The following is a 15,976-nucleotide window of genomic DNA, read 5'->3' as shown; positions in this document are numbered from 1 at the left end:
CTTGCGAGCGGTCAGGCCTTCTGGAAACCAGATAGAACAAAGCTGCTAGAAACAGTTGACGACATTGTTTCTCTACAAACACAAAATGGGAATCTCTTACATTCTCTATGGATCTGATAGTATTGCTGGTGGGGTGCACTCAAATGGGTCTCAGTGGACTCTGGTGCTCCATCGGTGGATTATTCCAGATGCATGGAGACTTGGGAAGCATACGTGCCGATCGCATAATATTGAATGTACTCTATACCGCAGCAAACTAGGAAATAAAGGAGATTTTGAAAAAAAAAAATTTGTTTCTATTCAACTGCTGCCGTTTTTATATTTTGTAGATCCAACTACCACAATATGATCTGCAGTCCACACGATTGTGTTACGGTTTAGTACATCCCGACTACCTAATACAGGTAGTATAATATTACAATATGTCCGAAAGCACGTCTGAAATATTCAGCCTTGAGGATAATAAATTAGTAGTACTATTTATTAACTGTCTATTCAATTGTCTACGGCCGCTCTTGCATTGCATATATTGAGAATGACATATCCATGGATGAATTCGTCCACGGGTACTAGTAGTATATCCAAGTTTAGAGAAGAGAAATTCTAGTGAACAATGTAACTTGAATTCAATGACTCCATATTCTGATCCAAATTCACGCCTGCTCTGCCACCAATTGGCTTTCATCCTTCTTCTTCTTCTCCTCCTCCTCCTTCCCCTTCTTCACACTCTTCCATCCAACTCCCCATGCGAAGACAAACTGCGCACACGACAGTGCAATGTTCAGATAAAAAACCTGGTCTATACTCTTCGCGTATGCCACCAACACTGCTGGAAGGTCCTGCGCCGACACCACTTGGCGGAATTCGGTCGCCCCAGCCTGAATGATTGCTTCGGCATCCACAGAGGGGGCGTACTCGGGGATCTTCGTCCTAAGGCCCTGGGCAAATATAACTTCCGCCACGGCCAGGAAGATGGAACCGCCAAAGGTCTGGGCACAGGTCATCATCGCCATGGCAGTGGATACGTCATCACCTTTGACTGCGTTTTGAATGGCGATCATGGGCTGGATAGGTATTAGTACATTGAAGAAAAAGGATAGCATGAAATGCAAAACTCACTACTTGGGAGATGGCACCTCGACCGAATCCTACCAGTGATTCGTAGCCGGCCCAGGTAGGCACCGATGTAGTGGGTGACAGGGTGGAGAGGAGGCCGTTACCCACGCCAACTAGAATAGCTCCGAGAACCCCCCAAGGAAGATAGTAACCTAGCTTTGAGGCTATCGATACTAATTAGCTTTATCAAGGAAGACAAGACAAGCTAGGAGACACTCACTCAACACCCCGGATACCACGGCCATAACCAACTGGCAAAGAATGTTTGGCAACAAGTCGACACCGCTTACCAAGGCGGACTTACCCCGAACGGACTGAAAGTAGATAGGCAGGTAGTATGAGAGACTCATCGTGAACCCAAAGATCATCATGGATAGTAGACTGCTGGATAAGACAATCTGGTCGCAGACTAAATGACCCGGAATCATTGCCTCGATGCCCATATATCGTTCCCAAAAAGCAAAGACCACGAAAGTCGCGACTGACCCACAGAACAGGCCAATAACTGTCGCACTGTCCCACGAGTAGCCATTCCCACCATACTGTAGCGCCAGAAGAAGCATAATCGATGCCGGGGCGAACAGCACAAACCCAATTAAGTCGAATCTCTGCAGGAAGACCGAACGCAGGACCTCGCGCGCGGGTTGTTTTGGCTTTTGATCTGGGATGCGTGTGAAGAGGAGCAAGGCGCCAACCAATGCCCCGATGGGGAGGTTCATATAGAAGCCTAAAATGGAGTCAGTAGTGCCTTTTGGCTCTTGGGGGGATCATATCATAAGTTGAAACGTACACCATCGCCAAGTCGAGTATGTCGTAAAAGCGCCACCAACCAGTGGTCCTCCAACCAAGCCCAGTTGGCCAACTACGAGAAATGTCAGCCCTGCGGAAAGATCAATTTTTGGCGAGCACTTTACCCCCCATGATAATCCCAATCATCGCCGGTCTCTTCTTCATCGGCACTGCACCGGCTAGGATATTCAACGCCCCGTTCATCATGCCTGATGATCCCATTCCTGCAATCGCGCGGCCGACAATGAGCATTTTGGAAGAGTTTGCTACCCCACAAATCAAGGAGCCCACTTCGAATACGCTGAAAAAGGAGATAAATGTCCACTTCGATGAGAAGTAAGTGTAGAATTTTCCGGTCATTGGCTGGAGTGCAGCACTAGCGAGTGAAGATAGCTGTCGTTAGCCCTTTTGAATTGCTCTAGTTTGAATTGCGTTTCACCATACCTCGAGATTGTATACGCACTCCCATACCATGCAACATCATTGAGCGAATTAAATTGATTGGTGATTTTTGGAATTGCCTAGCCACGTCAGTTCGAGATTTCATCTCTCCAGCACTTGCATGGTGGTCCTACCGTGGAGATAATCGACATATCCAACAGCATCAAAAACACGACAAGCGTGATACCTGCAATCACCAACACTAGTGCCCTTCCCTCCACCCATTCTGGCTCGTACTCGTCACTTTCATTAAAGTTCTCTGCACTCAGATCATGTTTGGATTTCGGAAGACGTGGCTGGCTGTCTTCGCTCATGTTGGCGGCGTGATGACGCTTGGATGGCAGTTTTCCTTCCTAATATATGCTGAAATTCCGTTATGATTCTGTTTAGCATTGAATAGAACGCTGTAAACAGACTGAAGGAGCCCTGGATGTGCATTTGAATTGTTTAAGTATGGGAAGGGCAACACGGCGTTTATCCCCGAACGCCGCTCCTCCCGTTCTACCTGTATAGAAAACATAGTGGAAACACTAATGGAAAGACGAGAGGAAAGACAAGTAGAAAGACATATCCGAAATATGATTATCCCAGAGATCGCTGTCATCTCCTGTAGTTTAGACAACTCAACTTGTCCAGTGAAAGCTCATAATAACTGGAGAGTCACGCCGCTCCCGTACCAACTTGACGGTTGGATAAACAAACCGTTGGCTTTACTGATATTTGATCTCATTCAATTCGGACTTGTAAGATTAGTTCAAATAAACAGCATCCACTAAAGCAATTGCCCAGGTGGGTGATATTGGCTTATAGGTGTTCAATGTTAATGGATTGCTTCAAATGCATTGAGCTGGGGTCTGTACTATCATCAGCACGGGCGCAATCAGCAGCATTCAAATGTTTGAATCCAAAACCACAACCACAGAGCGTATAGCTACCACATATTGAAAATGTAGCAGTATGAATATGAACATTAGAAGAATCTGAGATGTGTAAGGGGTATAATATTGAAGCTATTCGCAGTAGACTGCTGCTCCGATGTATCAAACGGGGTTAGGTGGGGAGCGGAGTTGGCTTCCGACCCCGGTTCCTGTTCCTTTCCCCCCTTTGTCTTCCTCTTCCACCGGGCTGAGATCACTAAGTAGGTGATTAGGATGGAGCCCATAGTTCGCTCACCTCTGTCTTATGGAAATGCATGTGCCACGTGTGCTCGTGCCAAGTGCCGTTGCGTCCCCCAGAGTGGTGGCGGCCGCTGTGAAAGGTGAGTGGACCAACTCCGTGCGGAGGAAGATAGGAACTCATTAGGGAATGTATTCGAGTCTGATATCACCCATCCACAGATGTCATCGTTTGAACAAGGAATGCCGCATTCCCCAAGGACGTCGCAAGCTCCAACCCCAGACCTTGTCCAGGTCGGTCCAGCTGGAACGGAAAATGGATAGCTTAATGTCGCTGCTGAAAGCTGAGGCACAAGAAATGGGGCAAACCGAGGTCGAATCAGAAAGAGAAGACGAAGTGACATCAGCAAGTGAAGAGGAGTCTCTACATACTTTTCGAACTCAACGGCTGCAGTTCCTCCCACTGATCCATATACCAGCCACGACAAACGCTCGTGATCTAAAACGACAGTCACCATTTCTGTGGCGTTGTATCACGGCTGTAGAAAGTAAGCATACAGCACGTCAAGCAGCATTGTGTATAGAGATCCGGGAGCTGGCGGGGAAGCGGCTGCTGGTTGACTGCGATAAGTCCTTGGATCTATTGCAGGGAGTGTTGGTATATCTTGCATGGTATGGTGTTCTCACCTCTCATGGTGGTTGAATGGCATGGGTTTGCCGAAGTCCTCTCTCTCCCTCGCTTACTATGGACTAGGGTCACGTTTCACAGCCAGCCGCAAAAGTCATCGCTCTGTATCTATTCCCAGATGGCGATCGGGCTAATCTTCGAGCTGGGCCTCAACAAGCCCGCGCCTCTAGATCTTAGCATGGCAGTGTCGAACTCCAATGCCGTAGGCCATGTGCCAGATTTGAAAGCATCTATTTCGACTTTGCGCACGATGAATGAACGCCGGGCAGTATTGAGCTGCTATGTGCTGACTTCGATGTAAGAGCCTATACCTGGCAAAGGGATTGAGCATCGAATTGACAGACCTTGTACAGAATCGCGCAGTTCCTGGGTCGAATGGATCCACTGCGATGGACCCCGCACATGAAAGAATGTCTTGATATCTTAGCGCATAGTGAAGAATCGTCTGGTGATAGGGTGCTAGTCCAGCTCACGCGAACCCGACTTCTAGCGGACCAGATCCTTCAAGGCCCTTGGAGTGAGGGCCTTTATGGCCTTGATGCTGCGCAATCCCGAGCCGCCTTCCATCTCAAGGCACACCAGTCACGGTTGGAGACGATCAAGGCTGAGATTCCCATTCAACTGGCTGACAACAGTATGCAGATCCCCTGGTAATTGAGGATGCTAGTTTCTAGCTACTTACCCAGTCTTAGAACCCATTCTCTTTCATTTGTACGACACTGAGCTTAGTCTTTATGAAGTCGCCCTAGTAAAGCCTCTTGCAGACGAGGAATCCAGCCCCCAGCGACTTGATCACCTCTACACCTGTCTCCACGTGGTGAAACAATTTTTTGATCTATTTTTCACAATTCCTCCAGCTGGATACACGTTCCTGGCGCTCCCTTATCTTACACAGATCTCGCACTGCTTGGTAACTCTCTTCCGCTTGTCGACTTTGGACTACCCGGGATGGGACAAGGGCGCGGTGAAAGGCATGGCGGACATACTCGCTATTGCACAGCAGATTGCCACGCGCATGGGCCAGGTGGCCGATGCGGTTGGGATGCGCAGTGAGGGGGCGTATAGCGATCCGTTCAGTAAATTGGGGATGATGATGCAAAAGCTTCGGAGTGAGTGGGCAGTACTATTACCAGAGTGGCCGGAGGTGGTAAACGATCAAAGCTCAGGGGGTCCTTTGTTTTCGAACATGGAGATGGCTGACCTGGATAGCTTTATAAACTGGCCAGAGATGGCGTGGTTGATGGAAGGGGTTGGGACCGGGGGGTTCATATAATGCTGGTCGACATTTATTAGATCGTTACTATGAATTAGACTGCGGCATATCCGCTCCAATGATTATCAAATAATATCTATATCCAAAAGGTTGTGGATCTTGGATCTTGGATATCTATAGATCTCCATATCCAGATAGATCCGAGAATAAGACTTCATCTGGTGCATGTGGGCCCCTCGTTGCAGCTCCTGGGGCTGAATCCCGAGGGTGAGAGCGTATACGGGGGATTATAGCGGCCAGCGAGAAGTTGAAAAAGCTCACTCCATATCCACATATACTAACTTTACCGCCTACTAGTACTACTCTGCTATCTGTACTGTAAACTCTGAATCGATACACTGTACATCCAGTACACGTGGAACAACTAGAAGAACGAGCCAAAAGATGTGTAGGAAGACGATTCAAAAACTATATTTATAAAAGTCTCAATTTTCTAGTATGTTATACGAGTACAAATCAAAACAAATCAACAAATTTATCTACCTAACCTTCCATACTAGTAATTGTAGCATAACTCTCTCTTATTTAACACAATTCGCATATCACATCATAACGGGAGAGCAGAATGCTTTGATGTTCTGGGATCTTTGTTGGCATTGACTGGGTCCAGCTGAAGGTCTCGAAGATTAAGCCAAAGTTGCGGGGTACTAGATCGAGAGTGGCTAGCGTAAGTAGTGGTGGTTGGAGTGCACATATGTTTTTGCCAGTGGATTTAGTTCGCCAATCAGCCGATCCCGGCCCGAGCTCCTAAGTAAAAAGGGACTGGAGAGCTTAAATGCCTCCCAATAGGCGGTGAATCAACACCCGAGGATGCGTCATGCTACATTTTTCGAGTCTCCGGTTTCTTTTCATTTGAAAGCTCCATTGCTTCCCTCAACTATTTTGGAAATTGCGTCTCTTTTGACTCGGCCCACGGGCGACTTGGCTGTATCACCATGACCTCACGGGCATTAAATAGGCCCCGGTCCTCCCTAGTAAAGGTACCGTTATCTCTCGAGAGCCCAACATCTTCGCCCGCAACATGCTCCCCGAAACTGACTATGGATTAGCAGCATGTTCCCCGCTCCAACGACTCGACGATTATTTCACCGGTACAATCGCTCGGGCGCCGTGCACATCAGATCGCCGAGTTCTCAAATACCACGCACAATGAAGAACGACTGGGACGTCGTGCGAAAGAGAAACTATTAGACCGGGTATGTTTTCATGCGCCTCAGTGGAGCTAGGCCCCTCGCTAATATTTACAATTTGTTTGGAACAGGAGTTCTTCTTGAGTCTTCTGAACTCGGCTTCGACAAAGCGGGAAGCAAAGCAATACCTTTCCCGCTTCAAAGCCAGTCCACCCAAGTCTACGCCAAACTCCGGGGAAGAACCCAAGGATCCGGAATCGGCATCCTTACCCTCTGGTGTTAACCTGGGCGAGTTCTATGGTGCTTCTAGGGCTGTATATGATAGTCCGGTTTTTCGCCAAAATACCACTCCAGCTCCTCAGGTGAAAGAATTACCTGAGAGGTTACACTTGGCTTTGATAAAGATTACTACACCGCAATCTCTGGATGACTCGGTTGTCAATGGAGTTGCTAGGACTCTCTCGCAACTTGTCCGATTGGGGATGGCATGCTGTGTAGTAGTTGACCCGGGGCATCTGGATGGTGCTACATCGCGGCAAACTGCTATTGCGCAGGCCGATCGGATTTCCGATGCGGTTGATGCACAGCCCGACTCATCATCCTTTCGTCTAGACTCGGCACTCTCGATTTCGGAGAAAATGTCTGGCCAGCCTACTGTGGCGTCTCGAAAAAGATTACTCACTCCGTTACGAGATGGACATGTCGTGATCGTCACGCCAGTCGCGTATGTCGAAGAAAACCCGAAGGCCGTGTCCGTGTCAGCGGACGACGCGGTTATCGCACTGACCAAAGAATTTGCTGGGCTGTCTACTTTCCCAGACCCGGACGAAGACCCCGCAGTTACCGCGGAACGCATTGGGTCGCTACAAAAAGAAGTCTCACTAGATCGAGTAATTCTTTTACATCCACTGGGTGGCATTCCTGCGTTCAGAGGGCCGCAGGCCTCTCATGTCTTCATTAACATGGAGCAAGAGTTTGGAGATATTGAAGAGGAGATCTTGCAGACACGAAACGCCCTCTGTGGGGATGTGACTGACACAAAAGCCAGCAATGATCTTGATGCGGCTAATGCATTTTGGAATAGCAATCCCTTTTCACAATTCGCCGCTAAGGAAGTCATCTCACCTTTACCGGAAAAATCAGATAAACTACCTGGATCCACAACGATGCAACCTATTCTCGATGGTCATCTAGAGAATCTTCGTTTATCCCGACAGACACTTGCTCTACTACCAATTGGAGCATCTGGGATCATTACCTCCCCATACGAGGTCGCAAATTCTTCCCGGTCAACCGGGAGTACCACACCGAACCTATCAGCCGTTGGAACCCGGCGCCAGCGCAACCCGCTCATTCACAACCTTCTCACCGATAAACCCCTTCTCTCCTCTTCCCTACCTCCAGGTCGTCGAGGCCCTGCCAATGGCCGCGCCAGTGTGATCAGTCCTCTCACATCCCACTCAACCTTTGTGAAGCGTGGAATGCCTCTTACCCTTCTTCCCAACCCACACGTGCAAGTGTGGACTGCTCAACATCAACCACGACTACAACTCAACGACCCATCAATCGACTTGTCTCGCCTCGTTTTTCTCATCGAAGATTCCTTCGACCGAAAGCTGGATCTCCAGAATTATCTCGAGCGAGTCAATGATCGTATTGCTGGTCTGATTATTGCTGGCGAGTACGAAGGCGGTGCAATCCTCACTTGGGAAACGCCACCTGGCGTAGTCGATGATGGCAGTGAAGAAAGCGTCGCACGGATGGTCCCATATCTGGACAAATTTGCAGTATTGAAACGTAGCCAGGGCGCTGGCGGTGTGGCTGACGTGGTGTTCAATGCAATGGTGCGTACATGTTTTCCTAATGGAGTCTGTTGGCGCAGTCGCAAGGACAATCCGGTCAATAAGTGGTATTTTGAGCGGTCGTCCGGTACCTGGAAGCTGTCTGAAAGTAATTGGACTATGTTTTGGACAACACCTGGGCTACCAGAGGATTCACAGCGGTTCCAGGATTATGAAGCTGTTTGTCGAGCTATTCAGCCAAGCTGGGCAGACAACAAAAGTGTGATCGATTAATGGATATAGAGTGACATTTAGAATACCCTGTGTATAGTGAACGAGAATGAACACTGTTATAGAATAAAACTAAAATGTCTATACTCTTTCAATTATTGAATTAACCTGGTATTAAATGACAATTCGTTCATTGATGGTCTCTAGCATTCAGACATGCCAAGCTGCCAGTGGGCCGTAGTATAACCTTGTCTGGGTATAGATCGCCCCTCCCATCATTGGCTCACTGAATCCATCTCCGATCCCCGACATCAATTTACCCGCCCGCAATTAACTTTCCTCCTTCACGGCGTCATGACACGATGCCTATCTGCATCGAATGTTCATATCCGGTCTCGCATCTATACAGTGCTTACAGCCGCGCCGATGATCGCTCCCAAGGAAAAGGTGTACGATTGACACAATGCCCGCGTTGCCAGCGCTTCGCCGACAAATATGTCGAATATGACTTCGTCGTGATCTTTATTGACCTAGTGCTCATAAAACCACAAGTAAGTTCCTATATCAGCTCTATACACAACAGCGACTAATCTTCATCTGCAAAGGTATATCGCCATCTCCTTTTCAACCGACTCGGTCGCGATGATAACCGCTTCGATGTGAGACCCCCTCCCGCGTGACAGACAAAACAACAAAAGCTAACAAGAATACATCCAGCGCTCAATCATCCGCCTCGGTGTTCTTCTCCTCTTATTCGATGTCTATTTGACCTGGGCCCGTCTTGAAAAAGATCCATCTCTCGAAACAACATTCATTTCTCGAACACCAATCGTCGTACAATACCTCTTCTTCCTCACGCTCAATGCGCTCGCAACTCTGGCACACCACCTCACAGTCCGACTACTGGCCTCTATCCTCGTACCGAAATCTCGCCGATACGGTTCCTCAGAGATCACAAACACGAGCACAAATTCAAATGCAAACACAAGCGCAGCGGATACAACAACCTCCCTCCACTCTGCACCCCTGACACCAACTATCAAACCCTCCCTCTCGTCGCAAACACTAAGCACTCAACACCAACCCCAACCCCAAGCTTTAAAACCTACAAATCTATCACAAACAAAGCTCTCTCCCAACCCCGCCTCTGCAAGCGATACCCATCTCCCCCAAGACCCACCCCCAGCTCCGATCCAAACTCTACACTCCATCCCAATAACTCATTCAACCTCCCTCCCACCGCAAAGACCACCACCTCCCCGCCGTGCCTCAACGGCTCCAATCCAGAATATCCAACCCCTCCCCCCTCCAACAGCAGCAAGTCCCACAGCCATCAGCACGGCGCTCCTAGTAAGCAGCTGCGCTAAACTCTTCCCTATCCTCCTGGTTATCTGGGGGGTTGACGGTAGCGGCAGCTACACGAACAAGAATTCGCAAGCCGCGAACATAAACGTCCACAGCACTGTACGACAAGGATCCAACACTCAGCCAACTAGCATGCTAAATGCTAAGGCTGCCATATCCTCTTCCTCGTCCAGCGACGGGAAGTACCCCGGTTCTCTTTCCTCGTCGCTCGTTGAGTCATGGCTTGCTGCTGCGGAATCTTCGCTACGCCCGTATCTACCTACAAGGTATTTAACGGGGTTATTTGATATACTTGCGTCTTTGCTATCGTTTGGTGTTGTTGATACGCACCTTGTGTTACTGAGTAATATCGAGGCGCTTTATATTCTGCTTGGATGTGGGTATTTGAGAGCTGTTGCTGTTGCTGTTGCGGGACAGGTTGCTAGATGGGCGGTTCAAAAGGTTATTCTTGGTGCTGTGGGCGTTGGTTGATATTTGTTTGTTGTGCTTGGATGTGGATACTTTGATACCTGTGGACTTCAGGGTTCTTTGCCTGTATACCTAGGAGTTTTATGGTGATGCTACGGAACTTATCCTTATAATTGTAATATATACGAGGTTGATGAAAATGAAATGGTTTCCCTTTCACCCAAATAAACTTGAAGTGCATTTCCACATTGATATCTCAATTTTAATTTTAATTTAACTTGAAGTTGATTGTGGCAAGTGCGAGTCCATCGATGCAAGGCTCTATAACATAAAACATAAATGAGAGCTACATGTGCTCATAAACCAATATAACACGAAAGAAGAAAAGAAACTTGAAAGAAACCCCGACCCGAAATAAAAACTACAATATGTAGAAACAAATGAAAATCAACTCGAGATACAGAGAATGGCAAATAACCAAGCTTCAAATGTATCTAACACCGCCAGGGCTATATTCAGACACTAGATTTAATTAGGTACTCGGCCAGGACGCATATCGGATTTCTTTGGCTCAATAAGAGGATGCAGCTGTGATAGAAAGACGATTGCTGCGTTTGTCAGTATATAATTCTCCCCTTTCAAGGATTCAAGAAAGATTGACTAACCCCACATCACATAACAGGACGCTAATGAGAGAATCAGGGTGCTTCGCCAGACACTATAATAAGTATTAGTATTGCGTATTACATCAAATATTAGTATTACGGAAGAGAGAACTCACGTGAGGTTTTCTCCTTTTGGACTAAAGAAGTAAGCCGCCAATGAGGCGGCGACGACGATAATGAGGCCGACAAGTAGACTCCAGCTGTAGGTTATAGGTTGTTAGTTTCTGTCTAGTTCATGACCATGATGAGGTTTGATTGAAATGAAATGGTCGTATAGGGCGAGCGATGGTACCCGAGGGTGGCTCGCAAGTGCACGGTCATGGTAATGATTGAAAGACGTACCCGTTTGCCATTTTGAGGGTGTATGTTCGGAATTTAAGGATGATTGTTGGTAAGTCGCAAAGTATTGCAAATGCAGAGTTGGCTTGCGCAGTCGGAGATCAGAATGCCGTTCGGATAATTGGTAGGCTAGGTCACGCTGCAAGGACTATATCTGTGATGATATGATTGGGTGTTTTGCGCTTGTTGAAGGGGTCGATGTAGCGGATTACTGCGTGCAGAGGGTTTGAATGTCGATTCAAGGTGGCCACGCGGAGGTAAGTGGGAGGTGTCCGGCGATGAAGTGGATCTGTTACCGTATCGCAGCGGCTTGGAGTTGGGATTGGGATAACGGGTGTGATAGGTTGTTATCGATGATTTCCCTCGGTTAGGAACTGGTGCAATTCTCCAAATACAGCGGTTGGTGGTGAGTTGAATGAACGACTAGATGTCGTCTGGTTGTTCTGAGCTCCTGGAGCTAGCGGGGCTGCCTCAGGCCACGAGGGCGGTCACCCGCTAATGGCTGGACTTGTCAATTGGCATTTATAGAAGTTTGGACTTGGCCATTAGATTGAAACTACGAGGCTACGAATACATAGGCTTTCAATATATCTTGCATCACAGTCACATTGACAAATTGATCATGCTTTCTTAGTATCTCGTAGAAGCAAAAAGGGGGTAAATACAAGGAAGGCCACCGATACTCTGGGGGTTGAAAAACGGCTTGAGAACAAACAAAACAAAAACTAACGATAACGCTTAAGCGCCTTCGCGCGCCTTGCGGTAGCTAGCCTACTAAGTGGGTTAGATATACGTATTTCCTGTGGTTGTATAAGAGCAGAACTCACCTCTTGCTCGACCTGGAGAGCATCCACAGTGGGGGCAAGTTCACTGAGGATCTCATAGGACTTCTTGTGGAACTCAAGCTGGGCGGCGATCAGATCGGCCAGGTTGCGCAGGGGCTCCGGGGTATCAAGGACCTAAAAGCAAGGGGAAAGGGACAATGTCAGCCATACCATCTTTTAACTGGGGACGCATCCCGCCCGCACATCATCATTGCGGTATAGAAAACGGGACATCGCTGGGTATAACGTACATTCTTCATCACGCTAACAGCCTCCTCGGTCTGGCCAACGAACTCGTCCTCGGCCTGCTCAACCTCCTGACGAGCATCCTCGCTCAGGTTGTCAAGGTCGCCGCGGGCGGCAGCCTTCTTGCTGGCCTTGATAGAGTCTAGGGTCAGGCGCGCGTTCTCAACGTTCCTGCGCGCCTTAGCAGCGAACATGAGGTTGGTGTTGAGGGTAGTGTTCCAGCCAGCCAGGAAGCGGGACTGAATCTGGGAGTCTTGAGCTAGACGGGCCTCGCCGACTTTCTCCTCAGCCAGAGCATACTTCTCCAGTGCGCTGGCCAGAGGGTCCTCGCCCTCGATGCTCTGCGCAAGGGTTTGCGAACCAGAGAGCGACGCACGAGCGATAGCGTGGTTGAAGGTCTTGGGCTGGGGCTTAGCAGTTGGGGGTGCGGTCAGGGCAGCCTGGGCCTCGGCGGGGGAGCTGGCCTGCGAAAGAAGGTTGACCTTCTCATTGATGGTGCGGCCAAGGTCGTTGAAGGACTCGCGGATGTTGGGAGGGTAGTCATAAGCCTCGTTGGAGTACTGGGAGCTATTATAGGAGAGGGATCATCGACCCCGCATAAGTCAGTGGATGCACTTTACATGCGACAACTTCCGGATGAAATGTACTCACGTAACCTGCAACAGCTTCTGGTGGACCAGCTTGAGCGCATCGACACGCTTCTCAAGCTCGATGTATTCGTCGGGGAGCTGGGTCTTATCTTCAACTTGACCTAGCTGCTCCTTGATCATCTGCTGGGTGCGCTGCGCGAAAGGCGTAAAGCTTGCGCTACTCGTAGAGGTAATGCAATGTCAGTAATGCGGATGTTCTAGAACGGGAGAACAGATAACATGCGTGTGTTTGGATCGGGGATGATCAGGGGGTTTGCGACATAGTTATAAGACTCACCTGAAGTTCTTACCGAATGCCTGCACTCGATCCATGATTGCGGGATTCGAGAGAATGTAGTAAAATAGAAGGAAGAACAATGAGGGTGAGAGATGAATAGGACAATTGACAGCTGCTGAGAAGGTGCGATGGTTAATGCCGCGATGCACCGCCCCACATCTGCACCAGCCACGGTTTCATCAGGCATCCAACTTAAGCTAAGTCTACTACGTTGTTGTATAGTTACGGGGTATATAAAGCCAAATAGTAATGAAATCCAATGAGAGATAGCCAAAATAAGAGAGAGAGAGAGGGAAAAAATACATAAATAGAAGGTAAATAAGAAATAGATTTCATAATAGCCCGTAAAAGTCATGTTAAGCCCCCATGCGCCTAGAATGTGGATAGTTATAAAGGGTTAAGTTAAAGTCGCCATCATGGCCCGCATCACCCTTGAATTAGGTTCTGAAACCATGTCAGCATACCGGAATGAAAAATGCAAGAAAGTGAAATAGTTTTGTGGACATACCTCTGCGCTCCTGCGTGCGAATCTCGGTCACTTCCTCCTCATTGCCTCTACTATCAATGATATCCGTTTCGCGTTGCCGAGTGATTTCAATACCGCCCTGACGCTCTAATCGCAACAGTCTAGTCTCCTCTTCTAGATCGTGAATGTAGCCGGAGACATCATGTTCGCTGTGTCGAGGTCGTACAAGAACCAAAGAACCGGATTCACGAGGCCTTGATTCAATGTATTCCTCAGAATAATCTTGAGGCCGGACATATCGCACGGGAGAGACAAGTCGGGCATTTGTATTCACAGAAACAGAACGGGGTCGAGAGATAGTGTGTCTGCGTGGTGCAGGTCTTTCAATCACTTCCTCATACTGAACATCACGGTGCCTGGTTGGTGATGATTCGAGAATGAACGTCTCGTGGCTTGCACGGGGTGAATGATGAGCCTCTATTTGCAAATGCTCTGTCACAACTCGTCGTCCTCGAGGAGAGGCTGGGATTCGTAGGTACTCGGCTGGGAAATAATTAATTCAAACTGCTCTTTGCCTCGATGTATTCCTTCACAGAATACAGGAAGGGAGCATCTTACTTTCTTCATGCGAATGCGAAGGACGTCTGAACTCCCGACTGAGACTGATTACTTCATCAATCTGCTCCTTTGACAAAGCTTTCTGAATGACGATTGTTGATTCCTAGCAAGTCGTCAGTAACCAATTTACCCAAGAAAGGCCCAGAAAGCGACGACCACGACAGCTAGAAACATAAGAAAGAAACTACCATACCTCTTCTTTGAAAGGATAGCCCAAATCCAAAATCGCATGAATATGCACAAACTTGCGTGGAATGCGAGTCTTTCCCTTCCGCGGATACGGCTTCTCCTCATGTCGACGTTTATGCGTACTACTCGAACGCCTTCGATGCATGGTTTCTCTCTCTTCAAATTCACGATACTCCTCATCACCATAGTAATCCGGTTCAGCGATACGGATGTCCTCATAAACCTCACGCTCACGATAACGGCCCGGAGAGGGGCCGGGTCTCGGACGCAGCGGGGTAGGAGGCTCCCGGGGTGCCCTTGGAGCAGGTTCCATCTTGCGTCTGGGAATACGATCAAAGGTATCGAGCGAGGATTGTCGCCTAATTAAACGTGGCGGAGCGAACGAGGGGCTATCGTCTCTTTGACGGCGGCGGCGATCATGCGCCACTACCGGTCCAGATGGCTGAACCAGATGGTCATCTTCATAGTAACGTCCAGAAGCACGAGCAGGTGGACCGTATCTATCGTCTTCGTTGAGGCGGAATTCGAAACGCTCCTCTTCTGTACGGCGGGGTCTTGAGCGAGAGCGAGATCGTTCGCGTTCGCGTTCCATTACTGGTGGTCCTCGGCTGTATCGCTCATATCTGTCGCGGGAGTCCAGAGTCCCTGATGACGAGCGGTAATCATCGTAGCGAGACATGATGTAGGTGGTGACGCAGAGTTTGACCGGGGTGGTGTTTGTTTTTTGTTTTAGTGGGAGGTGCCTTGTGCGGCAGGGAACCGTGGATATGACGAGAGCGGCTGACTCGGCCCGCTGATGGTGGGGTTGGGGTCAACCACGGGCGTGAGGATGGTGAGAGGTGTAATGGGGGGATGAACTTGAAGGATCAAAAAAGCCTCGAGGGACTTAAAGTGAAAGTGTAGAGAAGATAAGACAAAGGAAGATCGGCAGGTGGGGGTCTCAGCTCTGAGATTGAATATTTGCTAGTGCAAGTTCAGGCAGAAGCATCTGGGGCCTAGTTTTAAATGATGACATCGGCGGTTTGGCTTGATTTGATTCGATGTGGGGTTGTCTGCGCCACAGCACTAAAGCATGAAGTGACTGTGCCAACACTCTACTGTAACACTACTGTAGGTGACTCGGGTCTTAATGGGGGAGAAGTGTGGCTGATAATCCCATTGTGCTTTGACCTAAGGCTGACTTTGTCATTCTATCATCGCGTCAATATCAGCTGTCATACACATGCACGTGTATATTTCATGCTCAGGTGCACATGTGGCTGATGTACTATGTAAGGGGGTGTAGCATGCCCAGTCGGGTTCATCTTGTAAGCATTTCCAGGTCTACGTGCAGCTGTCTGTTTGATTGCATGCATAATTGGGCTG

The 15,976-nt window shown here is 48.6% G+C and overlaps 7 protein-coding genes across 7 annotated transcripts; 3 read left to right on the top strand and 4 right to left on the bottom strand.

Moving 5' to 3' along the window:
• Window positions 1-653: 653 nt before the first annotated feature.
• On the bottom strand, window positions 654-2,660 carry N7478_008385 (MDR family MFS transporter; the record flags this gene model as incomplete). The annotated part of the gene is made up of 7 exons (XM_056924599.1): window positions 654-1,064; window positions 1,120-1,280; window positions 1,337-1,843; window positions 1,907-1,978; window positions 2,031-2,281; window positions 2,350-2,426; window positions 2,481-2,660. 7 exons carry the CDS (start codon window positions 2,658-2,660, stop codon window positions 654-656), a joined length of 1,659 nt encoding a protein of 552 aa, XP_056777325.1.
• An 837-nt stretch (window positions 2,661-3,497) lies between these two features.
• On the top strand, window positions 3,498-5,422 carry N7478_008384 (uncharacterized protein; the record flags this gene model as incomplete). The annotated part of the gene is made up of 5 exons (XM_056924598.1): window positions 3,498-3,604; window positions 3,684-4,133; window positions 4,231-4,446; window positions 4,584-4,783; window positions 4,842-5,422. The coding sequence occupies 5 exons, from the start codon at window positions 3,498-3,500 to the stop codon at window positions 5,420-5,422; spliced, it is 1,554 nt and encodes a 517-aa protein (XP_056777324.1).
• A 935-nt stretch (window positions 5,423-6,357) lies between these two features.
• arg2 (acetyl-CoA:L-glutamate N-acetyltransferase) lies at window positions 6,358-8,627 on the top strand (the record flags this gene model as incomplete). Its single annotated transcript, XM_056924597.1, has 3 exons — window positions 6,358-6,402; window positions 6,475-6,618; window positions 6,684-8,627. 3 exons carry the CDS (start codon window positions 6,358-6,360, stop codon window positions 8,625-8,627), a joined length of 2,133 nt encoding a protein of 710 aa, XP_056777323.1.
• A 299-nt stretch (window positions 8,628-8,926) lies between these two features.
• On the top strand, window positions 8,927-10,400 carry N7478_008382 (sterol homeostasis protein ARV1; the record flags this gene model as incomplete). Its single annotated transcript, XM_056924596.1, has 2 exons — window positions 8,927-9,115; window positions 9,282-10,400. The coding sequence occupies 2 exons, from the start codon at window positions 8,927-8,929 to the stop codon at window positions 10,398-10,400; spliced, it is 1,308 nt and encodes a 435-aa protein (XP_056777322.1).
• A 465-nt stretch (window positions 10,401-10,865) lies between these two features.
• Window positions 10,866-11,355, bottom strand: N7478_008381 (ATPase V0 complex subunit E1/e2; the record flags this gene model as incomplete). Its single annotated transcript, XM_056924595.1, has 4 exons — window positions 10,866-10,945; window positions 11,003-11,055; window positions 11,119-11,202; window positions 11,345-11,355. The coding sequence occupies 4 exons, from the start codon at window positions 11,353-11,355 to the stop codon at window positions 10,866-10,868; spliced, it is 228 nt and encodes a 75-aa protein (XP_056777321.1).
• Window positions 11,356-12,079: 724 nt separating this feature from the next.
• Window positions 12,080-13,373, bottom strand: N7478_008380 (BAR domain-containing protein; the record flags this gene model as incomplete). Its single annotated transcript, XM_056924594.1, has 5 exons — window positions 12,080-12,112; window positions 12,169-12,300; window positions 12,417-12,978; window positions 13,063-13,218; window positions 13,339-13,373. The coding sequence occupies 5 exons, from the start codon at window positions 13,371-13,373 to the stop codon at window positions 12,080-12,082; spliced, it is 918 nt and encodes a 305-aa protein (XP_056777320.1).
• A 362-nt stretch (window positions 13,374-13,735) lies between these two features.
• N7478_008379 (uncharacterized protein) lies at window positions 13,736-15,290 on the bottom strand (the record flags this gene model as incomplete). Its single annotated transcript, XM_056924593.1, has 4 exons — window positions 13,736-13,782; window positions 13,847-14,347; window positions 14,423-14,525; window positions 14,616-15,290. 4 exons carry the CDS (start codon window positions 15,288-15,290, stop codon window positions 13,736-13,738), a joined length of 1,326 nt encoding a protein of 441 aa, XP_056777319.1.
• Between the last annotated feature and the right edge of the window lie 686 nt (window positions 15,291-15,976).

This window comes from Penicillium angulare, assembly GCF_028827245.1.
Source record: "Penicillium angulare strain IBT 27051 chromosome Unknown utg000005l_segment0_segment0, whole genome shotgun sequence".
Classification (NCBI taxonomy): Eukaryota; Fungi; Ascomycota; class Eurotiomycetes; order Eurotiales; family Aspergillaceae; genus Penicillium; species Penicillium angulare.
Note: the sequence above shows the minus strand (reverse complement) of the source record. Positions and strands in the feature narration are given on the sequence as shown.